The 27,570-nt window shown below is 40.9% G+C and overlaps 1 protein-coding gene across 1 annotated transcript; it reads left to right on the forward strand.

The window, feature by feature from the left end:
* The first annotated feature begins 1,354 nt into the window (after positions 1-1,354).
* Positions 1,355-27,503, forward strand: ppp3r1a (protein phosphatase 3, regulatory subunit B, alpha a). Its single transcript, XM_018661579.2, has 6 exons — positions 1,355-1,564; positions 11,979-12,018; positions 20,808-20,984; positions 22,334-22,393; positions 22,656-22,840; positions 25,110-27,503. Exons 1-6 carry the CDS (start codon positions 1,562-1,564, stop codon positions 25,155-25,157), a joined length of 513 nt encoding a protein of 170 aa, XP_018517095.1. The 5' UTR covers positions 1,355-1,561; the 3' UTR covers positions 25,158-27,503.
* The last annotated feature ends 67 nt before the right edge of the window (positions 27,504-27,570 follow it).

The raw sequence follows: 27,570 nt of genomic DNA on the forward strand, positions 1-27,570 counted from the left end.
GATGAGTTTTTAAGGCAACATATAGAAAATTATAGAGCTACAAAGGTAATGCTGAACTGCCAGCTGCATCACAAACAGCAGAAAAGTATGTGATAAGAGGAAAAAGTGTTGAAAGTGAAACAGACAATCACCACACTGACAAAACAGAAAACCAATGCCATTTTCTGAACAACACTCAGCTTTACAAAAATGAACATTTTGGATCGACACATGAATGTTATGACACTCACTGACCTGCTGTTTGGTGCTATGGTATTCCCTGCAAAATCAGATTGTTCTGCTGGAATACAAAACCAAGGCAAAGTGAAGGAATCATACATGCAGGTATCAACTTGCCTGCAAAGAAATAAAAAGTCTTACAGGTTTCTGTGCTGAAGGGTTGCTTTGCCTGGTCAGACTGCCAGAATCCTGTGGGTGCAATGTTCAAAACTGATATGTTTTTCTTTTTTCTTTTTCTTTTTATAAGGGTGGGGCTCCACTATCTAGAATTATTCAGCATAGCTAATGCTACTATTACTGCAGGCTAGAATAACTTTTACACACTCTCAAGGGGATACTGATCCAAGGACAAGGTTAACGCCCCCAAAATTAAAAAAGGGGGTTGCTGAAATAGCTGTTGAACCAAGTGTGGGATAGCCTACATGTCTAAAAAAGTTTGCTTTTCAGCTTTATCCTCTATTTATCCCAGTTTAGCCACAACACTGCTTCTACTGCTGTGGCTGAAAAAAGATAACCTTGTCTAATACTATATAGTATTACATGTACTACTGCTGTAGCTGAAAGTGTTTAGAAACTGCTCACTACTACCTACTATTAGCCCACTAATACATGTAGCCCACTGTTAGAGTCAGTAGTAAATTTCTGCTCCAGTCCAAACATGTTCTTTAGAAAATCTACAATTGTTTAGATTTTCTTTTCAGCCCAGCTCTACTGTACCTCTAAAGCCACTTAAAATCTCACTATGGCTTACAACGCTTAGCATGGATTTACTGCCTGTCCATGAGGCGAAGTCTGTGCTATTGATGAACGGACTTAGTGCCCTGGGGATTATACAATATGAAGTCCATCTGCCAGTTGTGTACATTGAGGTTTAAGGGTGCGCTGACAGTCCATGTAGAGATGGCCTGAGTGCAGTACAGTCATACCACCAGCGGGGGGAGCACAAGCACAAACCTGCTCGGGAGGTTAAAAAAAAATATAAATAAATAAATATATCCTGTAGTTCCCGGATGTACAGTACTGTACTGCTGCACCTCCCCCCTTCACTTCTTCTCTCCTCCCCTCCGCCACCGCCTGCTTGTCAAACCGAGCCTCCTCCTCCGCTTTACTGTCCCCTCCCAGCGGGTCTCCCTCCCTTTGCCACTGCAGTGAAAGCCTCTGTAAAGGAGAGAGAGACGGAGAAGAAGAGCCTGAAGCTGGGTAGAAAGCCAGGCCGAATCCTCATAGAGCACCACAACCGAGTTTTTTGTGTTTCTCGCCACAGCTCGGCGGCCTTCCGACACCCCCCTGTTGTACCTCTTTTCCGTTCACATCGCCTGGATTTCATCATCCGACCTGCAAGATGGTAAGCAGCAGCGGCTCTTATTTTCAACCTCCGCCGACTGGTAAACACACCAGTGGGCAGGCCTGCGTATTAATGTGTCGAATAATGTGGCGTTTTGACAGGTTGTTTTTCGCGGTGAGCGCTTTGCTTTGAGTTGGCAGTCGACACCGTAGAGTTCTGGCGAGAAGGAAACGCTTTTCTCACCCACTTTTGGCTCCCCGTCGCGCTCTCTGTGCAATACCCCGGGGCTGACAGTAGCCTAAAGCCTGTGGCCCAGATATTTCTTATCCCTTCTCGGCATAGCCTACACTCTTATTAGCAACGAGGCCTGTGCAAATTAGTTTTCGTGACAAAACACACGCTTACTAGGCCTAGGGTTGGCGACTAATTGTGGCACATTTTGCTCACCAGGCAGGGAAATGTAAAGTCCGCACAAGTTACGTCTTTACACTTATATTCGCTCTGCATTAAACGTACAACGAAATATACCTCAATATGTTTTCTAGGTAGCATGGCGCTGTGTTGATAGTTGCAACATTGTTTCATTTGCGCTCATAAGCTTTAATGAACAGGCCGAAGCTACATTTGTTTATATTTACAGCGGTTCTAGAGGAAGCTGCCATAGCAGGCCACAGAATTGGCTCGTGCTGTCCTAATTGCCATGCTAATTGTATATACAACTACACACTCACTCTCTCTCACACACACACATATACTCGTATAAGTGTACTTCATATATATGGAGGTGAGTTGCCTAGTAACCTGATAAGGCATCCACCTAGTAACCAATAGAAATGGACATGACCGGGCAGCAGTGTCCAGGACTGGATCCATATTCAATCCAATGGAGGATCAAAGCTGACATGTTAGTAACCAATGGCAAGGATGTCGTTAGAAATTTTGGGTTCTTTGCAGAAGGATTTGAGCCCCCTGTCCCTCCCTTCACTGCCCTCTTATTCTCATAATTTATTTCCATCCAACTGTACATCCAACACTCCTCCACGCATTCATTTTCTAACCAGTTATTGATGTCCCGATAGCACAAAATTGGCAGTAGCAGTCATTTGTTCATTAGCACTCACCTATTCCTGTTCTGTTATTGCCCTGAACAAAAGCCAAGAAATGCAGTCCCTATTCAAGATAAAATCATAATTGCTTCATCACGTCTTGAGGAAACTTTCTTTGCTTTAAGTTTTATAAATTTGGTTGCTTAGTCTTGTTACTTAGTGGTAGATTCAAATGTCAGTGAATATTGACATGAGCCAGCAATCGCTCATGAAGAGTTAAAATTATAGCTAGACAAATGAATTAGTTGACTAGGCTGATATTAACTTATTGAAGATTTATTGGTATCACCATTAAATGCATAATTAATATCATGGTCATAATTCTTTATAGCCTAAATGAAGAGATCTTTATTGAATCTTTTTTTCAGCTTTTCAAACTTCGATCTAGTCATTGACCTCAAAAACCTAGAATTGGTTAGGTTATAGTGAGGAAGTCTCTTGTTTTTTCCAGAAATTTCTTTTAAGAGTTGGTTTTTACATTCAGATGCTCATTCTCAATGTATAATTTGGGCATTGATTTGATAACCAGTGACTATAGTAATATTTGCACATACTGTGAGCACATCTGGGGCCTGTTCTAAGAAGCAGCTTTACTGATATCGAGAGATATTTGCTGAGTAAAACCTTGAACATGGAACAATGACTGATGTAAAGATCAATTCTGAGAAACCAGGTAACTTAGTAAAACAGCTTCTTGGAACAGGCCCCTGGTGGGCAACTGCTACCGAGCTATCAGGAGCTGATGCATTGTGATTCAAGGTTACTGTCCCTGAGGTTATATTCTGTATATTATGGTGCATTAATCATGCATCTGTGAATACAAAGGAACACATAAACCACACACAAGAACCAGATTTTTATCATCCATCCACGACACAGCACTATAATAACAAAACAGTAACAGTGGCTTTTTGACTCTTCAATAATAAATACATTAACCAGGTAAGCTAAAAACACCCAGAACCATGTTACATTTGCCCTGCAGCAGTCAACTCGGGGCATGCACGTCCTGCAGACAGTACACCAACTTATGGCCTGTCAAAATGTATTCTTCTCAGCTGCAGGGGGAGGTTGGGGGCAGGGATACACCATTGCTTAAGCATGTAGTGGAATGATCTGATGCTAAGGGGACCATATGCTGCCTAGCAATCAAGCGCCACCCACATAAGGATCGAGCTGTAGCTAATGTAAAAGAGATAAAAGCCACAGTGAACCACCAGCAGAAGTGATGATCAACACTACGTGATCCACACTGCACTTCCAACCAGCCCACTCAGTGTGGATTTATTCTCCTCGCTGGCCGCTACATTGCTGCAGTCCTCGGCTTGCACTGGAGCCAGCAGTCACGGGCATAGGCCAAACTCTAGTCAGTTTTGTCAGTAAACATCTATTTGTCTGGTATGTCAGCCTTTGTGCGCAGTGATTAGAAAAGTTTAAAGTAACATTCAAATGGCACGTCAAGGATATTTTGCCTCTGTAATTACTGGTTGGAACAGGACATAAAGACTGTTCAGGAGTGCTCAAAAAGGCTGTGTGCATGCAATCATGACTGGTCAAATAAGTTCTGTACACTGTTACTGATGCAGGAGGAGGTGAAGGGGGGCTTAAAAAGCTGTTTTGAGTTTGGTATTGGTTGGAGTTTGTTACTTTATAAACTTTTCTGTATTCCTACAAGGGTTACATCACAACATACAGCATACACCACCTGTTGGCGAGAGGATGAATCTATGACTGATTGATGTTTTTTGGCTGATTTAAATCAAAGCATCAAATCTGCTGTATATGATTAACACCTAAAAGCACATTTTGCTCACTGTCAGTGGAAGCAGTGGAACCAACAACATGGGGTTTTATTCACTAACAGCCTTTGCCTGCAATGTCTTCCATAGCATGAAACAATTTCACCCGCAACAATACGTTGCTGTAGAGTAGCAATGTAATCTGTTAATGCACCCAATGTCTTATCATGAAGTAACAGCCAAGCATTCAGCCATTCCCTGAAAGTAAAAGTAATGATATCTTGGTGTAAGTGTAATGAAAGAAACCTGCAGTTGAAAACACATCATCATTACCTTGGTTTTTGATGTCAGTTTGACATCTTATAACTGACAGCCATTGATGTTGTTTTTAAGGCTGCTGTTGCAACATCGTTCATTACAAGTGCGGCCTCCTGCATGACTCCATGTAGCAGCAGTGCTGTTGTGCTGGCGAGTGTAGAAATATTAGTGTAAAATGATAAAGCAGTCATTTACTTGAGGTATTATCTTGTAACAGTTCAGAGATGCTGATTCCAGCCTTACAAATGTGAGGATTTAATGCTTTTTTGACAAAACAAGCCCTTTGAATACCTTGTGTTGAGTGCATAGAACTCCTCATGGATTTTTTTGTAATTTTTGTTGCCCTTTGTTAAGGCCATTTAATTAATGAACTGTAAAATAAAGCAATCAGAAATCTGCCAGTTGCAGCCTTAAATGATGACCTGCACTAGACAAAGTGGTTGTTGCGCCTTGTCTGCTGGGAATTTATTATGTCACAGCATTAGTCAGTGTGTCCCAGCCCTGGTGACACCAAGATGAATTCCTGTATTGGGGAACAATCCGGTACTGAGCTGTTGGCTAAAGATGAGAATTGAATGTTCACATGTTCTCAGCAGTTGGTAAATACAGTATGTCTTTATCACCCCTGGGTTAATGCATAAGAAGATTTAGACGTTGTTAGTATCCATGGCATTATGAGGCCTTCAGAACCCTTTGTAGGTAAGCCCAAGACGGGGATAAAAATGGCTGAGGAGATTAGCGCTGCCAGAGTTCCCTCAGGCAGCAAAGATTTTGGTAATTATTTTTATATTTGCACTTGACTCTCAAATCTGGTACAGATCCTTTACACACACACACACACACACACACACACACACACACACACACACAGAATTACACACAGATACACACCACACAGAAATGCATACATATCCACATAGGAATGCACACCTAACAAGACAGTGTTTCAAACCAAGAATTAAAAAAGGAGATGATGCTTTGAGGAACAAAAGGAGAGTAACTGAAACTCTGTGCAAGGAGACAGATGACTGTAAACTTGTAGCAGCTTGTTTTGATTGTTCTACATATGGCTGCCCTTCTATGTAATAGACTAAAAGGTTATTAGTGATATTGTGCAGTCAGATGGTTATTGGCCTGGGTTTTGCCTGCTGTACAAAGTTGGGCTGAAAAATGGAGGGGTGAACTCTATTTACAGACTAGTTTGAAAGCACAGCTCAGCTCTGCACTTTGCTGTGACTCTGGAGGGTTGGGTATGTTTATCATAACACTTGGCTATATGGCAAGCTTGATACTTGCAGACACATTTGTGTGGAGGAGGAGGGAGTCTTGTGTTCCCTGAGCTAGCCGAGCAAGCAAGCAAAGCATGGAGAAAACGCACAACACGTAAACTGATTTGGATGCACTCACAAGACACTTTTCACCTCAAAAATAATGTGTCAGTCACATGCATTGTACAGAAAATTAAGTCAAACATGCCAAGTTAGACAGACAGATGTGTTTAAAATGGCACATTGTTTTAATTGATTTCCCATGTGCATGCACACAGACCAGAAGTCTCTGCTTTTTAGATGGCCTTGTTGATCATTTTTGCCCTTCATAAGTTCCCGGAGGCCTAGAAAACCACATTAATTTGCATGTTTTTATCAGACCAACAGCTCAGTACTCAGGGTATTGAATTCACAATAACATAAAAAGAGAAAAAGCAGCAAACCCTCCCATTAGAGAAGCTGGAAACAGAAAATATTCAATAATTTTTTCTGAGAAATGACTTAAACAGCTGATTGTAATTGTTTTCAATAAATTCTGTCCATCGACTCATTATGTAATTGTTTCAGCACCACTGCACCTGCTGCAATTCCTCCTGCTGTGATTTCAGTCTTAGTTTGGTTACTGAATGGTAAAGTCAAAGACTGCTCCAGCATCCAGTAGTATTTTTTTTAACATTATCCCACCATCTCACTCTCATCTCTTAATTTAATGAGTAGCTGTACAGAACTGTTTACAGAGATGCTGACATACATATAATCATAAGACAACAGCATCGCCTCTTGACTCCCTCTGTCATGTTTGTTCAGCAGATTTTGTATTGAAATACGTATTGTTTTATGTCAAGTACAATAAACATATAGATTTGACTTGTTGGCATTGGTACAGAAACATATTGAAAACAGTGTGTGAGTGTTGTAGTACGCATCAGTAAGCCTAGTACAAGGAGAACAGGATCTTGGATATCATGCATAGTGAGGCCATAAATACACACTCTGCTCTGATGCACATTTTTCAGGCTGAATTTGATGTTTGTCCTCATGATGGAATCAAAGTTGGCAATGTGGATCAGTCCTGTTCACTTTGATGTTAATACATAATATCTCGGGCACCACAGATGGGATTCAGGAAATGATGTATGCCTCACCTCTGAGTTTACATTTCCTACACAACGCTAATTCAGCTAGTGCACACACTGCAGTGTTTCATTCCATTCCATCATATTATGGGTTGCACTCAGAGGCCACCAGAAATAATTAAGTGTCTTAATTATGTATGTTAGGTCAGATTTTTACTCATTTCTTTTGGTCTTAACCACAGTGGGAGATTTCAAGTTTTTCATGGTATTACTTCCTTCCTATAAGTATGCAGATGTGCAGTGGTCTAAAAGTTAGCAAAACATTCATTATATCAAATGTTTGCTTTAAGTTAACACATTTGGACAGAGAGGTGGATGTGCTTGCTGCTGCCTAATGTCACTGTTGTGCCCTTGACTAAAGTACTAAAACACCAAACTGCAGATAAGGCAGGTTCCAGGTGTAAACATGTGTAACTGTGTGAGAGTAGAGAGGGGCGTTGCTGAGCATTCATGCTTAGCAAGCCTGCCATGGAGAAATAAAGGTTAAATGCGAAATCTCCGATTTTACATAGTTTTTACTTTTGTTAAAGAAGATAAGGTAGAATATCCATCATATTCTCAATGAACATGTCTGACAACATAATGGATTATTGACTGTGTAATAGGTTGGGTATGACTGCAGGACATTTAAACTTTTTTAATCCGGTATAGTGAACAAGTTATGATGAAAGTATCTCTTACTACTAACCAATTATTAATTTGCTCTCGTTTGATTTGGCTTATTTTAGTGTGAGAGCAGAAGGCACTCTCATGTCCTGCCAAAGATGCCTCAGAAAATCCCTCCAAGTCTGCAGCCCCATGTACCGTACTCCACAGTTTTTCATGTTATGACTGGGTTCTGCAGGTCTATAATTAGCCGGGTTTTTGGGTCGGCCGTAGTGTTGCTGCTGAACCAGCGACGATGCCAGACTCTTCATTATGCAAAATGTGTTTTGTGTGCTAAGGCCTAATTGATTCTGAATGAAGCATGCATTATTGATGAGCCAACGGGAGTCTCTCTCTCTTTTTGCCTCTATTTCTGGGTGTGTATGCAAGATACTTTTTCATTTTATGCATTTTTTTTCCTTTTTCTGTATTTATACAGCCTTATAATCAGCCCACCTGGTATGCTTCATTAGAATCTATGTAAAGGGCTGAATCAGAGCTGTGTGAACTTGTTTATTACAGAGGACATGACAAGAGTTACTCCTGACCCCACGTTAGCCACACCAGTGACCTAAGGCGGGCCTTAGTTAGTAAACCTGTAATCCTCAACACCAAATCTGCTTTGCTATAAGTCTCTTTATCTCCAGGGACCCTACAGCTCACACATTAGTGACAGCAGACATCAGGAATGTAGTTGAGAGTACACACACCCAACACTCATTTACCCACCATTTTCTTTAGGCAACTATTCATTTACCTTTGTAAGCTAAGATAAATACATCATAATATTTCATTCAGTTAGGTAATAGTGTGTCCGTACTGAAACCATACACCAAAAACATTTTAAAATGGTTGTTTGCCGTAGTCATTTCAACAATGGAATTTTAATAATCTCAATGATGGAATACATACTTGTATCCCCCTTAGCACCACCTGGTGAGAGCCACCCTGTGGTAGCTCCTGGTCTACTACAATAGAAGCAATGTTTCTTGGACACTGGCATGTTTTGCACTGGGATCGGTTTCATCTGGTCTGACATTCTTTAATTATTTGCTTTTTGTGAGGCATGTCATATTGCATTGACAGAGCTGCGCACATATTTTGGACTGGTTGCTGTATAGCAGTTATAGAACCTCAACCACTGGCCATGTAAAGCTTTACTTGGTGAAGTTTAAAAGAACTCTATTATTTGTTGTCTGTTTTGATGTGGAAAACACTTTCAATTGAACTCTTCCCGGTATGTCTGCTGACCATAGGCACTGTTTCATGTACAGGACTCCTTGTTTCTTTTTGTATGTTTGACATATTTTATGACAGCTGAAGCTGAGGTGTAGCCTGGACTTGTGTCATTACCTACTATTTCTGCATGACCTATTTGTGACCACCAGGGAAGATAAGTCAAAGTCTTTCAGCACATTGAAGTGAAATTAAGTATCCTGCTCTTTTAGCATTGATAATGCAGGCCATCGTGACTGTGCACTGAATGAGGTAACTATTGCCTCACTATAAGTCACTATGGACCCTAAATGGACTACAAGTAAGACACAACAATGAACTGTTTTTCTTTAGTCCAGACCAAAGGGACCAAAATAAAGGTGTGAACAACAAGAAGTCTCATATAGCAGGGTGAGGGTGCATTTAGAGCCTGTCCTTGAGCTTGAGGACACTGGTTCAAGGCATTGAATCCAAAATCCTGCTTAAGTGTCATTTAGCAAGTCACTGTGCCTACAGCTCTCACAGTGCTGCTGTGTAGCAGAGCGAGCTCTGTGTAGGGGAGCAAAACAAAAAGATTGTTTCCTACAGGAATCAATAAAGTATCACATTGTCACTATTACCCACTGGTGGAGTCATGCGCTACACATTGAGCTACACTGGAATTCAATCCCTTAAACTGGCAGTGCCCAGCCTCTGTCAAGTTGTTGTCCCATAGAGGAAAACCATGTATATGTCAGCCTCAGATCGCTGCGCTAGTAGCTGACTCTACTCTCCTGGTAGGGTGTCAAACACTAAGTCGCTCTCTTGGCTAATCCTATGTCACCTCTATCTCCTCACTGCTCTTAAAATATCACAACTTCTCTGAGGTAAGTCTGCTGTTGTACGGCAGCACAATGATAAGCCAGTACATGACATAACTGGCACCGGCTTTTTCTAGCCAGCGTATCTGTGTGTCAGCGCAAGCCAAGGGCAGGAGTAGCACTCATCTGTTGCAAGGCCTTGGTGATTCTCTGGGTGTGATTACTTTGGTAAAGTTGTGTTTATTGTATTCACACTAGCAAACAAGCAAACCCGTTAAAAGTCACTGAGGTCTTCACCTTCTCTGGTTTTCATGCCATTTGCAATAATAATAATGAAATAAGCCATTTTCATTTAAAATTCTATACACGGGCTAAATCCAACTTTCTTGATGAGCAGCTGCAGTTAGTAGCCGGTATCCTGGACACTGTATGACGTCCATCTCTGGACTGGCTACAGGAAGCTTAACCGAGCTGCCAGTTCGTATGTCCAGTTTGCCAAGCACAGTCTTAGTTTGGCATTCCTTGATGGAGCTGCAGGACAATTCTGGTCGATTGCTTGCTGGCCCGGGGCATCTTTCTCTCTCTTCTCTCAGTTGTAGGATCTCCATTCCATCACCCCCACCTCTCAGCAACAGGGACTCCTCACTGGCTCCCATGTAAGCGTTCAGCCTCACCCTGCCAGCAGTCAGACTCAGGCTCAGTGGACACTGCAGTGTTGGATGGGATGGGATGGGATGCGGATGTGACTGCTGAACACGAGCCAATACTGCACACACACACAGACACACACACACCACCATGCAGTGTCTCTGAATGGCATGGTTCATTTAAACAGTGTTATGCTGGAAGATTTGATGCCGTGCAAGATGTATGACTTGAAAGAGGCTGCACATGTAAATAGGAAACAGCCTCAAGGAGTTTTAGTGAAACATTATCATGAAATGTTCACAGAAATGGCTTGTATTTGTCAGTGTGTGCCATCTGTTATCTATTCATCCACACAAAGATTTCCCCCCAACCTCAGTAAACATTACAGTAACTAAAATATATGGAGACTAATGTAAGTTAGAATCATTATTAATTAAACATTAAATTGATCAATCTGTATCTGCAAATTTGAGTATTTGTGTTAGGGCTGTAAAGTTAAATGTGTATAATTGTGTTACCACATTTGCACATGGGTCATATCTGCAAAAGGATAATTTGGAGTGCAAAACTACAAAAGTTTGTTCTGTAATGACTAATAATAGTAGTCCTACAACTGTGTATTTATAAACATTAAGACTTATTTGCCCAGTCCTGACCTGTGGAATGAATTGTTGCCTCTGTTGGAAGGTGCTGCAGATTGTTTGCATGTAGACAGATGAGAGAATGAGGATGTTTTACTTTGAAGGCAGTCAAGACTTACACTAAAATATTTTTGTGTATGATTGCTTTTATCAAAAAAAAAAAAAAAAAAAAAAATCTTAATGCAAGACCTGGCTCAAGTGTTTTGTTTCAGTAATACAAGCACTGCAGCATCCTTGCACCATGCCCACCACACCAGCAAAGATAATCAGATCAGATTAGCTGGAGATCCATCAATCATACTGAACAGTGTAGGCTCTAGGGCCTAGAGTCTAAGTCATCAATTTTACAGTTCTACCTGTCTCTGATTGGCAAGATATAACACCCTTGTAATTAAAAAAGTGAGAAAACCAGTCTGGTACAGTTTCAGAACGTGGCAGAGTGCTCTTTTGTCTATATTATTCTTCTTGTTGAGAAAACCTGTGGCATAAAAATGAATCCAGTGCTCATCACAGATAACCCTAGGCCCTTTTGTTTGTTGCCTCCAGTGGGTGCCATTGTTAGTTTAATGAAAAAGGAAACAAGCTTGAGTTCTGTAGAAAATTGTCTAAAAATACCTGCTTGTACTGCAGCTTTTAATCAGCATTAAGGTATGAAAGAGCTTTCTAAAGCTGTTTTCTCACTAAAAGAACCACCTCAATGTTTTTTCTTTTAACTAATAAAAGTGTGTGTATGTGAGCGAGATGGTGTTAGGACTGATATCCTATTGGCACAGAAAGATTTCGAGCAATATCCAGCTCTAGTTGTTGGTTTGCATTCTGCTTCTAAGAGGGTTTTTAATCACTGCCAGATTACCTTAAGTAACTTAACAGTTGTACCCAGAGACCCAGTAATAGGTAATGGGTCTCTATCAAAACTATTGAAATGTCCTCTGACTTCTCTGTTTCTCTCTCTCTACAGGGAAATGAAGCCAGTTACCCCCTGGAGATGTGCTCACATTGTAAGTATTTTGTACATTTGCTTGCTCTAGATGCACAGGGCTTAATTTTGTTCAAAAATTGAAAGTATCTAAATTTTTATCTGGTGTAAACATTCTCCCTGAAAATTGACATGCACTAAATACATGACATTTTGATAGTTTTTCTGATGTTGCAAATCAATGAACAGGTCTGTTTTATGGCAACATTCAGTTTGATTTTTTAAAATCACTGTGGTAAAGTCCTAATCTGTGATTGTTGGGTTTTTAATTCTGTTAATGAGGCAAACCCAATAATGTCATTCAGTTATCTTTAAACATTTTCTCAATTAAATTTCAGGATAATCCACTACTGTATCACAATGTATGCTATATTCCCATCAAGACATAAATGTCATGTTTACAAGATGTCTGCCTAATAGACATCTTGGATCTCCTGTGCTCTCGGGAGGAGGAGGAGAGCCGAGGATATGACTCACATTTCTTCTTTGTCCACCTCCTTCACCTTGCCCACCTGATGATACGTCAACACAATCTCAGCTTCTTGTTGTTGAAAAAGTCCTCAGAGATGCAGATTTCACATAAACTCAATCTGGCGCAAATGGCACAGTTTCACCGGGAAGTTGTTAAGAACCGGGTTAAAATGGGTCTGCTGCTGCATGTGTTTAATGAGCACTGAGACTGCAACAGGTCCCTCTGTAGTGTAGGTGTACTTCAGGGACCTTGTCACTGTTGAGATTGACCTCAGAATCAGTCACGTGTGCATTGTGTTGACGTCAGAGTTAGTTGTTGATATTTTTGGTGCCACAGTTAAAAGGCAGACATGCAGTAATGTACAGTGAGCATATCTTTATTCTCCAAACCATTCAGGCTAATTGTGAGCTATAATGTTGATCAAACAATGCGGCAGGTCAGGTACAGAGTAGTGTAGGAGGAACAGAAAACTGCTTTGATTTAAGCTTACACCAGACTTGATGAATAAATCAGCCTTTTCTACAATTTGGAGCTTTTCATATGCAGAGGAAACGGTATAGGCACATTGGCTCTAAAAACGTACAAATGGACACCTCCTTTTATTGTCAATAACTGACATGGATTGTAGTCAGAGTGACTGAAGACCGACTTGTTACACAAGTAATGACCTTTTAGCATACAGAAATGTGTCACCCGTCTTTGTGTTGCCCGGTAGAGTGTTTGGAGAGTAATCCAACCAAGACACACACAAACATATTCAAAATGACACATCTTTCTAGAGTGAACAGAGCTATGGACACGCTGTGGTGTGACATGGTGGTGTCGTCCATACTTAGACTGTACTACTGTAACATCATGGGGGGACAGGACCTTGGCCTGCCAGGCCTTCCAGGCATCCCCCCCCCCCAAGATTATGGCACCATGGCAAGGGTGGGGGGAGATTTTGGGTGGTGTATGACCCTGAAATGAACTCATCAAGGACCTCTGCATTCAGTCTGGGATATTTACAGCTTCTCTCCATTCTCTGTCTGTTTATCTCTCTCTCTCTCTCTTTCTGCCTTTCTGCTTCTCCCTATTCACCACTGTCTTTCTCTCTTCTCTTAGACTGTCCTCTGTCCTACTTTCCTTTTATTTTTAAAGGTGCTATATAGGCAGGAAATACAAGTACTGAGCAAAAATGTAACCTCATTTAAACAGATAAGGACAGATGTTGTTCAACAATATCAAAGACAGCAGTCTCCAAATCAACAGACAAACCTATGAGAAGTTACTAGACAAAAGTTCTGCCAGGTGTTACAATGTCTATTGAATTCAATCATGTTAGCATTTAGATACTTACTGTAACTGCAAGAATGACTTTTGTCCTCCTAGATTACACAGGTGTTTTTCGATTTGGGAAACAGTTCATAATTGCTACTGTGCTTGCCTCTTCTCAGACATTCTCTTTTTGCTGTTCTGTCTCCTGCTTTCTCTTTCTTTGAATTTTCTCTCTTTCTCTCTCTTAGTCTCTCTTTGGCTTTCTCCCTGTCTCACACACCCTTCACTGACAGAGCAGCTGTTCTGCTCATCAAGGGCTTGGACAGGCAGGCATTGGCTGTGAAGAAATTCGCTCTGGCCTGCTGGTCAGACAGATTCACCCTGCTGCACCTCAACCCTACTGCTGTCAACCAAGTTGAACACCCTCTCACCTTTACCTGCCATCAGATCGTTCTTAACTCTGTTTGCTGATGTCCATAAGATCAACATGAGGAGGCGTTTGTCTCTAAGAATTGTCTTGACAGGATGGATTGTGAAATAAGGTCATTGTTCTATGCTGGAGGATGAAATTTCGAAAAGACCTGAATCCTCTTGTCAATGCAGTGTCTCACTGCTGCTGGCTTAAGCAAGCTTAGATCAGGCAAAATTTAATGGCCCTACTTGTGGGAGCGTGCATAATTATCACACAGACCACACTGACACACACACCCATATGCACTGCACTTTTTTTAAAGTGCACGCACGCACCCACTTTGTACCGCCACTCTCTTCACCCCACACACACACACACTCACACACAACACACACACACACCCCTCGATGCGTCACGCTCTCACTGAGAAACACAGCAGCGAGCCTGAAACCATCGCAGGCCAGTCTGCAGCCGCCTAAAATAAACGGCGGGCGGCTCGCTGGAGTTCCTTGTTGCTAGGGGTTTCCCTGAGGGCGGGAGCCAGAGCCTCTGTTGGTGGGGGTGGTTGGGTGAGTTGGGGGTTTTCTGATGACGGCACAGCTATAAATATACACCATCAGTGCGCTGCCCTGCTTCGTCCTCCGTTTGGCCCATGCAGGCGAGCTGTACATTATCAGAGCAGCCAGAGCAATCAGCCTAATGCACCGAGTGCTGGAGCTTTCTCCTCTGTAGTACACACACTCGCCTGCATGGCCTCCTCTTACCAGTGGCCTAGATGAGATAAGATTGAGGGAGTGACAGAGAAAAGTTGTGCATGCATGTATGCCTCTTTTTGTAGGCACAGAAATGACCTGATGTCCAGATCTGTGCCTACCTGATGAAAACATTAGAAAAATCAACAGACTTCACTCTTTGAATTTTAACACTTCAGCTAATTAAATATCTTTTCCAAAGTGTACAGTATAGGTAAACTGCTCTAAGATATGTGTTTTAGAGTGATATCTCCCTAAAATGTAATGAAAATAAATGTACATTTAAAATAACATTTACAGCAGTTCTGCATTATTGAATTGCACAGTGCAGTCAAGTGTAAAGGGTCATGACTTCATACTTGTGTTAAAACTTACATAACCATGAACACAGGTGTTCTGTAGATCCGTTTACTTACCAGTTATGAAATGACAGAGAATAAATATGCACTATCAAACATTTATTGCACTTTCATAATATTGTGGCACAGCAGAGGGCAAGATATATCAGTCAGACCATAGAAAAATGTTGAATCTAATGCTTCTCATAAAGCCACTCAGTATTACTGTCACTGTCACATATTTTTCAAACTCCCTCCTCGGTCTCCATATTTTTTGTGGGACCTTCTCAGAGGTCTGAGAAAGAGCATGAGAGCATGAACTCCTTATGATCAGGAAACTGATTTGAGCTCATCATCACTAATTATGATCTGTGGCTGTAGCACAGTGTTGCTTTCTGATGCGTTTCCTAGACGACACTACACCCTTATTTGCCCCCCTCCTCCCCCTCCCACTTGTCTCATTTCAGGTTAGCTTTGTTAATGGAGTCACATGCCTCCATTAATGTGCAGGGTGAACCATTTGAGGGCTAAGCATGCTTAAGAGGACAAATTCATTAATGACATTTTGGGAACATTGCGTTTTATAATTAAACAAAAATGGGGAGGAAAAGCCAACTGCACTTAGCAGATTTCTGTTCATGCAGCTGTGCTGCTGTTTAATGCTTAGGTTGAGCTACCTGGTTTTTAACTGTGGTACCAGTAATGTCAGCGTCAAGCAGAACACTTAGTGTGCTATCAGATATGCTGTCCAAAAATGAGGTTGTTGACACCTTGGACCAGTTACAAAAACACAACTATAAAGATAGCAAGAACCGCACAAACAGTATAGGAGGTCATGCAAGACAAGTTATGGACCAGACGGTGGGCCATTTGGCCAAACATAGCAGTATTTTTTATGTTAATTGATGCTTATGTGAATGTAACAGAGTGAGCCTCCTGTGTGCACTCAAAGGCTGATGACATCTACATATGCATGTGTTTTCATGCACGCCATACACCTCAGGAACAATTGCTTAAATGTTCCTCCTCCTTTTGTGTCTGTGTATATATGAGTGTGTGGGCTACTTTGGGGGGCTAACGGGTTCCAGTTGCCTAGTAACACAGTTGAGGGTGCAGACAGCATTTTTAATAAGTGTGTGTGTGTGCGTGCATGCACGGGTCTGTTGTGATCTGCGGTGGAGTATATGAGATTATCATAATCATCTCACAGTTACATTGGGTCTCCCTCGGAGCTGCTCATTAGCATAGCAGTGTGTGAGGAGCCTCTCTGACTGTGCAGCTCTCTCAGAAAACAATTTCTTTTACATGGGAAACTTTTTTGATAATTTTCCTTGAATGCTATATTTAATAAAAAAAGTCCATCCATGGATACATATATTATCCGCTTATGTTACTGTAAAGCAAAGCACGTAGTTCTTCATTGATCCAGTAAAATGTATAAACTGTTTTTGCTGAGTCATCTTGCACTCAATGGCATTATGTGTATGACAAAATTTATGATGACAAAATGTGATTATAGGATTATAGTGTGATCAAGAACACTGCACCATCATATAAAACCTGCAACACTTCTGTACCTTCATCCATATTCTACCTCAAGCTCAAACATACAGGCCATGTTATGACAATGGGGTTAAAAAACATGTCTGTGTCCTCCTCTGTAAGTCGAGGTCATGGAGAAGGCTAGCGATCATCAAGAACAAGGTCCTTTTTTGCAGGTTTTATCCTGCCTATGTTAAGAACTTTCATATTTAATCCCTTCACATCATCCTGTTTTTTTAATGTAGAAACAAGGAATGATGTGCAGAAACATGCCAAACCAGGTGGGAAATTTACAATATTAAATATTTTATTTGATCTCAATCACTTTTTCTATTACAATAATTTTCCTTCATGCCTGTAAGAGTATGTACAGGTATTTGATTTTTAAAAAAGAGCTTTCCTTGTCTTTTCTCCCTGGCTCTCATATCTGTGCCCAACTATTTTCCATCAAGCAAGGTCATTTCAGTGACACAGCTGTCCTCTAAATACAGTGACACTTTGTTCCAGTTTTTTTCAGTTCTTCCTCTTGTAAACAAACCAAGGCTCACTAGTACCTTATTTGTAGGACACATTTTAAGGTCTGGCTGTAAAGGAGGTTGGCAGTCAGTGCTCGTAAAACTGGCGATAGAGTTATTTAAGCTCATGTTACTGCACTGAGTTTGCATAAGAGTATGAGATAATGATAGTTAAATCAGAGAACCCCATTAGTTTATTGGGTGTTTTCCTTGTAACCATTAACTGCAGCTATGATAAAATTCTGGTCTCTACCTCTTGGCCATAACAGTTATGAGAAAGTACCATATGTTGGTTAAGTCAGTTGAACTAACTGTAGTAAAAGTACTGTATCTACTGTCTTAATCATGAGTTTAATTTGGCTCAGCTGGGAGCCATGTCTGTCTGTGATGCTGGCAGACGTGGGACTTGTTGGTTCAAGACCTGGAAGGGGACTCAGTCTGTGAGAAAGCTGTTGTCCTTGCTTGCATGAATAATACATGTACCTACTCACTTGGCAGCTCCAGACAGCAGGAAGGGATCTGGGCACAGTGTTCAGATGTTCCCCCGCTCAGCGACTGCACCAAAGTTTGTTATGTGTTGTAAATGTCAGAGCGATTTTTCATCTGTACTCCAGCTTATCCCACTGACCTGACTGTGTAGCAACAAAAGAAACTTAAACTGTGACAGCGAACCAGGTTGAAAGATTAATGTTAACATCTGCTGTTTGGTGAAGAGTTCTACTTTACTGGCCTTATAGAACGATAAGTGTAAACATGTTTGTAGGGCGCGGAGAGGTTCAAGTTCAAGTTGAACCCTCCATATTCAAGTACCTTAGTTATCCCCTCTCTCTTCACTAGGCAATCCTGAAAATGGCATCCTATTATTTGTTGACAAGGGCTTCTTAATTATAAAGTTATTGACGAACAAAAAGGGAGGGCTGCTCGCCCACTTGTTCTGTGCCACTGATTTTCACAGCCGACCTGTAGAATGTGGTGTGTGTGCGATATCTACAAGAAGCATGTCAGAAAGAAACTTAACCTGAAATCAAAAACACATTCATACCCACACTTAAGCCAAAAAATGGCATATCTAGCTGTGCCACGGATTGCCCTGATTTGATAAATATGGCTTTGATTTAAAGCACTAAACCCAGTATTGTGAGTATCTGTAGCACCAATACCTCTTGCGCAGACCGTTAAAACCGCCACGAGCCAAGCTTGTGTCATCTACTGTGAACAGGAAACAGGAGGCTGCCGATAAGGAAGTGTTTTGTGTCACAGGATGGCTGTGTGCTTGGCTCCGATAACTCGCACCTAGTGGACACAGAAACCCTGTGCTATATATCAGATTTTGCGTGTGTGTGTTTGTATCAGGAGATGCTTAAAAACAAGCCTGCAACCCCTCATTAGAAATAAAAGTACTTTAGGTGTACAAAAATCATGGAAATGAGATACAGTATAACAAATGTTCATTGTCTTCTAAAGGGCTTTGTTTCTTGCTCATGCTCAGGCTCATTAATCTACAGGCTTTTGCATCACAAATTCAATTCACCACATGGTCGTACAGCCCACAGACACAGTTTACCAGTGGCTGATGGTTAATGCTTGACGTGTGCAATTGTACATGTACGTGATACGTTTTTGTTTTTTTTTTTCATATTTCCCAGGGAAGATAACTGATATAATATGCATTCTTCATCCACATTGTTTGCTTGCAGCTGCTTTAATAAGGGTGCTAAGTTCAAAACCCGAAATTCAAGTGGTATATATCACATAATATCACTACTGTAATGGTCATTATGGTAGTACTTACAGAACCTTGTGTGTAGCAGATTGTAGAGGTTATACTTTTCTTCACTTAGAGGTTTCTCAGTTATAACTAACACAAGAGTTGGCTGCTGCGATTGCATCCATTCCAACTTTCTCTTTCTCAATCTCTATATTTCTCATTTTCTCTCACTCCTCCCCTACTCCTCCACCACACTCTTGATTAGTCATGAGAGCTGATGTAGCACAGCGTCCGAAACCCAAAACACAACCCACACCTGTCTCTCTCTCTCCCTCGCTTGATAAGTGGAATGATGGGATAACATCCCTTTGCTTCAACCTGGTATAAGATAATCCTTTATTCGAGCACAGTCTAAAACATAGAGTTGAAACCTACTGTACCTTTGGTACCACTGGTTCGAGATCTGGTGACTGAAGACTACAGCATATGATACATATCATTTTCACACTAAGCAGCCATTCAGTGACTCTTCATACACTTTATGGAAGCATATACATTTGTTTAGTTTTTTCACTCATTTATTTAGCGTTTTCCTTCCATTTATGACTGTGAATAGAGCCTGTGAAAATTCTAGCCTTTTACCACCAGGAGGCTGAAGTGAAGTTTCTTTTCTTTTTTTCCAGTTGCCAGTGTCAATGTAAAGTAAATCTGATATGATGTGAACTTTTCCCTGAACTTTACCTGTCCTTGTGCAGGCCGGTAAACCTGATCAGAACTGGAATAAACTGAATTCTTGACCTCATAAATTTGGCACTCCTCTGTATTGTCCCTCCTTCCCTCTGTTAGCTATGTTTTAAGATTAATAGATAGCCCATGTCATTTAGGACCCCAGATCAGATTAAAGCAGGCAGTATAGTAGTTTGTGGTTGGCCATTGGGATCATGTGACTATGTGTGAATGAGCTTATATAGTAATTAACAACTGCCTTTGTTATTGCTTCTGGATTACTCCTTGCCATTGTTCAGTATACTGGCCAGGGAGTTGAGGCTGTTTCTGATGGCAGGAGAACAAAAGATCCAGGTCCCTTCTGATAAAAAAACACCAGTAGACAACAAAGGCTGTAAGTTTGAAAAAGTTCTATCTGTGTATTTGTCTCTCCATCTTTCTGCTAATTCCTCTGTTACTCCCTCTCCTCTACTCTTTTAGTTTCTATTTTAGTTTCACCGCAGTATTGTCAGGGCAGTACTGGGGTTTGGCTGCATGTAATATTTGCTGTCTAGCAACTGGAGCTTTTTCAATTATGGCACCCATTTCAGGTCTCTCTGTAGAAGAGCAGAACACAGTGTACTGTGGTTACTGTGGGTCTACAGCTTGGAGCGGTTAGCTCAGTCCTGTGCAGGCCAGAAGTGGTGCCCTTGACCTAGTTGCAAGCGGTGGCTACTAAAATTTATGACTACAGTTCATGCAGGTGTTAGCAAGGATATTTATATTTTGCAAATACATCTACTGGCTTAGTGGATGTGATATTTTTTTTTTTTTAAATCATCTTGGGGGAATGTTGCTGCAGGTGAACAGTGCACTGTGGCTCATTTTTCCATGTCACTTTTAACTCTTGCCTTTCTTTTGTGTCCTAGTATTACTACATGGCTGTTGTGACTTTAAGGAGCTGTTATGGCACCATGAATCTTACCATTTGTTTTCATGTAATTATGATGAGCTAAGCATTGGATAAGAAGCTGAATGTCTGCAAAGAAAATGTAAATGTCTCATCTGGATCTTCTCCCCCTTTCCCTCTTTCTTTTTCTCTTTGTCCAGTCGATGCTGATGAGATTAAGAGGCTAGGGAAGAGGTTTAAGAAACTCGACCTAGATAACTCTGGCTCACTCAGCGTGGAGGAGTTCATGTCGCTGCCGGAGCTGCAACAGAACCCGCTGGTGCAAAGGGTTATTGACATATTTGACACGGATGGGAACGGAGAGGTGGACTTTAAAGGTATGCGATAAACTCTGCTGGTGAGGTGATCTACCAGTACCTGATTCTACATATTTAATATGGTCTGTGTTAGTGTGTGACATATTTTTAAAGATACCACAACACTGCAGATGTTGAACTTGTATGAGCTGATTGCTATCTGAAATTCAATCACAACTTTAAAGAATTTTGAGAAAGCACTTATGACATATGATACTTTAAATCTTGTGTTTAATTTTTCAGTGCCATTTGTTTATTTATATGTTGTTGTGACTTTCACAGAGTCTTTTATCTGGCTAAAATAAGGCCTTAGTCACTGCTTTGGTTCGATCAGTATGTGTCTCATGGCTTATATTTTCTACTCACAATTTTAAGATCAGCCAGCTAACTAACATGGAATGGTTTTACTAAATGAAGACTGTGTGGTGTTGGTATTTGACATCAAGGCAGCTGAATCAGATACAGAGCCCAACATAGATGGAAGCATGAGATCAGTTGAATTATTGTAGAAGATATGAATGGCACTCTCTATCCTCTATGTGTTACAAAAGTCATGTTCAGTTTCCTGTGAATCCATTATCACAGGGTTTGCTGTGAGGCAATACACAAGAGCCAAAACCAGTTTTGTAAATGAGCATTCATATTTCACCAGTATGTAAATCAGCAATGAAAGGACCCAAACACATGTGCTAAACAACCACCAACATATAACAAATATGGACCAGTACAAGAACTAAGTCCACCATTAATACAACTGCAAATACTGCACATACTGGTGGCAGCATAAGGGAGCATAAGGGTTTATGTTAATACCATACTAATGTGTCTGTGCTTTTCTCATATTTACTGCACTGTGATGTTTTTCTTTTTTCAGCCACTATATTAGGCATCTGTACCATGTTCCATTCCATCAGCATTCAGTGTGATTTGAAGCTCATTTTCTGTAATGAAGCTGATTAATAATGGTTCACGATCCATGTCAGTGCTCAAATACACAGCACTTGAATGGTGAAGAAATCCACTTTCAGAGCTGAATGTAGGACAGGGAACCCTAAAACCTTAAGATTTACAAAACAGATCTATTGTTCTCCAAGTGTAGATATACATAACTGTCCCTGAGGCACAACTACACTGCATATATAAAAATAATCAGATCTCAATATCTAGGGACTCTCTTGTCTCTTAACTCTTCATTACAGTAGAAGTGCAAAATGGAAATCAGAAAATGCATATCCAATCTCATACAGCCAGAATTATTATCAGTATACACCACAAAGATTACATACCATAATATCAATATGTTGATGTCTTTAAGTGGAGACTGTGTAGAAAAAGTCTTATGGGCCCTGATTGTTGTTCTCCTCTCCCAGAGTTCATCGAGGGAGTCTCACAGTTCAGCGTCAAGGGAGACAAGGAACAGAAGCTTCGGTGTAAGTGAAGCTGCTTCTCCATTAAAGCCCCGTGTGCCAAGAGGTAGCACCAGTGGGTCATGGTCTCTTATCCCCAAACACATCTGTTTGTTTTTTGCTGTTTTGGGCATTAAACCTGCTGGGGCTTTGTCTCCTGCGTCTCCCCCATTCTGTTGTCGCACATTTTCTAACATCTGATGCTCTCTAGTTGTTGCCGTGTAACTGATTTACACTCACATCTACCCCTGCCTCTGTTCTCCACCCCCACCCCCCTCAACCACAGTCGCTTTCAGGATCTATGACATGGACAAAGATGGCTACATCTCCAATGGCGAGCTCTTCCAGGTGCTGAAAATGATGGTAGGCAACAACCTGAAGGACACGCAGCTCCAGCAGATTGTGGACAAGACCATTATCAACGCAGACAAGGACGGAGACGGCAGGATATCCTTTGAAGAGTTCTGTGCAGTAAGTGGAAGCCCTCCTTGGGGTATTTTTGTGGGGTGGGCGGTGGTGACATTTCTGCTGATGCAGTCTGTTGCGGTGAAGGCAAATGTCAAAGGGGCAGAAAACCCCTGGAAACAGCTTTTTGTTTTGGCTCAACAGCACTGGGTTTTAGTTTCACACTTCCTGTTGAGATATGGTGTCAAGGGCTGTAAATACATGCTGGTGAGTTCTTGCTTCATATGATGGGTCACTAAAAATACTGACCTAGCACTTCAGCTGTATTACACTACAAGAATATTGACCCAAGCAACAAATAAAATATCAGATGAAGCCAGTCCAGCAACTGTGAAATAAGCTTATATTTATAGTGCACAGTGCCTTGACATTATTCTTTTAATCCTCAGATGATCGTGTGAGAGGGGAAAGTACTAATACAGTATAAGGAGAGAGAAATCAGATGTAAAAGCACAGAGGCAGACGTTTGCTTCTTTACAATAAGAAAATAGAACCAGTAGAGCGTGTCTGAATGAGGAGGGGTAGAGGGTTAATGAATTTCTTTGAAAAGATGAGTTTTCAGCTGCAGTGGCAAACAGGGAGAGAGACTGCTGTATTACTGCAGTGAGATGATCATTGCAACACTGGGGAGAAAAAAACCTTCACAACCAGGAAGGTATTTCTGATATAAAGTTCCCCCTTTATTGAACTGGACTCAATATCCAGGCCTTAATTAAGTAAAGCTAACATGAACACGCTCACACAAACCTGTTTCACAAGGTTAAGGGAAATACTCAAAACTAATCTACAAGAAGTGTCCATAAAAGTTATGAAAACCTCTACCACATAGAGAGGATTTAAATGTGTGGTGTCTGTAAAATACTTACTATGGTTTTGGATTCTGCCAGCCTGACAAGTATTTGGAACCACACTCATTGGACTTTGATGTGAGAGGCTCAGTCACTGTTTAAGAACCATTAGACTAAGGTCAAAGACAAAGAATCTGCAAGATTTTACTGATCCATGACAGAGAGAGGCACTCAGAGGATGGAAAGAAAGGAGTAATACATTTCTCTTATGAGCCAAGCCACTGTATATTTGTCTCAATAGCTGCTGGACTCACAGTAGTTCAGTGAATTTCAAGTTGACACATTGCTGCTATTTTGCACTTCACCAAAGGGGAGGTATTTCTAATGACAGAACTGTATCAGGGTTAGTCTCTTTAAAGACTTGGCCACAGTCATAGAAAACTATAAAAACTGTTTTCTTTGTAACAATGAGCAGATGGCATTTATGACAGCAGAGGCACCAAACCTAGTTATTTCTACTTTGCTTTTATTAGTTGTAGGAGGATTTGTGCCATCCAGCAGTGCTGTTTGGAAAGGTATCGACCCAAACCAATGCTGAGAACCAAGATTTTGCCACCATGTGACGGCGTCGCTGTCGTACCGACTTAAACTCCAGCCTCACAATTTAGATAGAAAGTACGTGGCCTTGATTATCTAATTTAAGCAAATCAAAAAGGGAAGCAAAGTCTCTTTCAACACAATTAGCATTCTCTTGTTAAAAAGTATCATCCACATAACTCGTCTGTGGTTGGACCCCAGTGGAGCCCGCTTTGCTTGGAGACATTTTCTGAAATGAAAGGCACCAGTTCTAACTCTGACAGACACGAGGCCCACATTTGACGGCTGCATCTCCAGAGTCTTGAACTAAAAAGGCTCTCGTCCTCGTGAGGGTGTATTTTCAGGACGGCGCAGGAGAATATTACATCCTGTTTTTAACAAAGTGGCACCGCTCGAGCACTTCAAGGCTCAAGGAGGAGACTGCATGACATGATTTCTTTTGTCTCGCTTATAGACGTCCTGATCTGAACATTGTTGGGTGAAAGGATCTGCAATAAAGAGTGTGTAAAAATAAGATGAAGGATGTAAAAATAGATTCTGTCAAAAGGTTATTAGTAGTGAAAGGAAAGAGTATTTACACCACCAACACATTTTAGTGGTAAATCTAAAATGATTGGTTGTTGTTTTCTTCTTGCTTTGGACTGTTGGTTGGAGAAAACAAGCAGTTTGAAGACTGCTGGTTCACTGTCATGGCTTACTAAGACACTGGGAACTGAATTATCATTAATGTTATTAGTAACACCCGTGTTTTTCCTGCTATGACGAGTCAAGTGTCTTTTTTTGAAAAAGGCCCATTCTCGCCAACTGGAGACCATACGTTTGCCATCACTGCCTGTAACAGCACCGGATTAATGAATGTATCATCTTTTGCCTCCCTCTCACTCCTCCAGGTGGTCGGCGGTCTCGATATACACAAAAAGATGGTGGTGGACGTGTGAGCGCTCCCTCCGCTCGCTGAATCCCCCCCTTCCTCCTCGACACTCGCTTTCTCCACCATCTCTGAAGATCTGCTCAAGACGTCCGGCAAAACGCTCTCTGTGTAACTCAATGGAAGTATTCTCTCTCTTTATCTCTCTTTCTTTTTCTTTCTTTCTCTCTCTCTCTCTCTCTCTCTCTCTCTCTCTCTCTCTCTCTGTGAAGCCACTTTTTCTTTCAAAAACCACGGGCCTCGTGAAGCCAACTTTGAAGTGTTATTGAACTGTAAATCCTCTCAATAACCCGGTCGTAGCACTTTAAGAGACTGAAGGACATCGAATTGTCATTTGCAAGAGCAACTCCGTTTTTTGGATGAGGGGGGAGAAAGGGGGCTCAGTGAGGAGGCTGGTTGGCTTGTTCATATTTCATCCTTTCTTCTTTTTTGTTAATTGTTATTTTTGATATTTATTTTTTGTTCTTGTCTTTTATAAAGAAGAAAAAATACAAGTATATCTACAGTTGTCTCGTGAGGGGAAGTGTATAGTACATTAACACTTGACTTACAGTACAACTAGAAAGTAGGGTATGAAGTGCCAACCAGAACATATCCAGAAACCAGTCCAAGTTATTACCTATCATCACCGCTGTCATTCATGCCGGGCAAACTGTCTCGTGACACTTCTAACTGCACGACCGCAAGTCACATTAGATGCAAGACTAAATCTTAAGTTTTAACTTTTTCCTTCCTTCATTCTTAGCTTACACACACGAGCAGTTCAGATTAGACCAGTTAAGCTTCCAGTCACTCTTAGCAAAGCAATTTCTATTTTTTTTTTTTGTAATAAGGTTGCTAGTTTTATTTATACTTAAGAATGTGTTTATATTGTCGGAGATTATCCTTATTTCCTGTCATGAAATTATAGGTAGATTAATTAATGCCAAGAAAATGTCTTTCCAAAATAATCTGTGGCTGCAAAAGTGATACATGGTTTACTCCTGATGAAGTATTTTTAACTGTTTGCATCCATGCGACAATCTCCAATGCAAAGACTAGCTCTGCACTCGCAACGACACAAGAAATATAATGGAATCATTAGAATTTCAAGACTTTTGTTTAACGTTTAGGACAGCGGCTGGATGGACGTGGCTAAGAACTGAGAGTTAGAGTTTAAGGAGTGAATAATACACTGTTTGTGCGAGTATATAGCAATTTAAGAGACTTATCTGCAGGCAGCGTTTTTTAACCAATATGTGTATATTAGGTAATCAATGTGTGCTCATCTCCGTTGAACAGCAAGAGGAGAAGGCTTTGCCTCTGCTTTACATGAGCCCTTCTGAATACTTACCTTTCTCAGTACAGCGCAGGACGGGTCAGTTTTTCTTTAACGCAACACGAACACTTAAAATCTTAACACGTTGGCATGATCAGTGTGCAATGGGATAGACTGTATATTGTAGGGGTTTTTTTGTTTTGTTTTTTTTTTGAACGTGTACATTTCAAAAGTTGGCTTCTTCTCCCACTTTTTTTTCTGTCACAATCACCTCATTTTCTCCCCCTTCCACCCACTAATACAAACAGGGAGAAATTCAAAATTTAACCAAATTTAAATTTCTTTAGGGGAAAAATGCTTCCTACTATAAACGGCATCGGAATAGCTTTTTGTTTTGCTTTGGAGGCCGACTGCTGGTTTGAACAGGAGTTTTCAGTCAGAGATGTGAATCTGGAGTGCTCTGTTGTCCCTTATCCCAAAGCTCTGCACGGCTTGGGCCTCCCTGTGCTTGCATGACATGGAAATATATTTTTTGTTGTGCATGTAGATTCAATTTTTTGAAATAATCCTCTTGTTTACACATGGATGGTGATGTTAATATATTTAAGAATTTAATGGTATACAATATGGATGTTGCCAAACTTTGGTAAATGTACACATATTATGAGAGGTAATCCAAATGAACTGAACTACATGTAACTTTTTGTATTTTACCCGGGTCAGCGAGATGCTTCTATTCCAGTAAAAGTTGCATATCTGATCCTGTCTCAAACTGCCACACACTGTACTCAGCTTAAAGGGGAAAATTTGATGGGTTTTTTTTTTCCTTTCTTTTGTATATAAGTATTTGTTAAATGCAGTTCTGGCTCTCTGTTCTCTGTATAGTTCAGACCGCGCTTTAGTTTGTAAGTGCTACTTTTTCTCTGAGGGACTTGGGTTCTTTTTAGTTTGTGTGGGGATATCTGAAAAGATTTACGTTTGAGAACCTTTTTTTTTCCTTTTTCTGCATGCTGCATCTTATGCTGTGGGACTGTTGGAAACTTGATACTGTATGAAAATTAAATAAAATTTAAATAAACTTTGAAATGTTGAAAGTAATGGATTTTCCATCATTGTTCTCTTAAAACCTAATTTCTCTGTATCTGTATCACCATGAGCAGAAACA

The sequence above is a fragment of the Lates calcarifer genome, linkage group LG16_LG22 (genome assembly GCF_001640805.2).
Source record: "Lates calcarifer isolate ASB-BC8 linkage group LG16_LG22, TLL_Latcal_v3, whole genome shotgun sequence".
NCBI lineage: Eukaryota > Metazoa > Chordata > Actinopteri > Centropomidae > Lates > Lates calcarifer.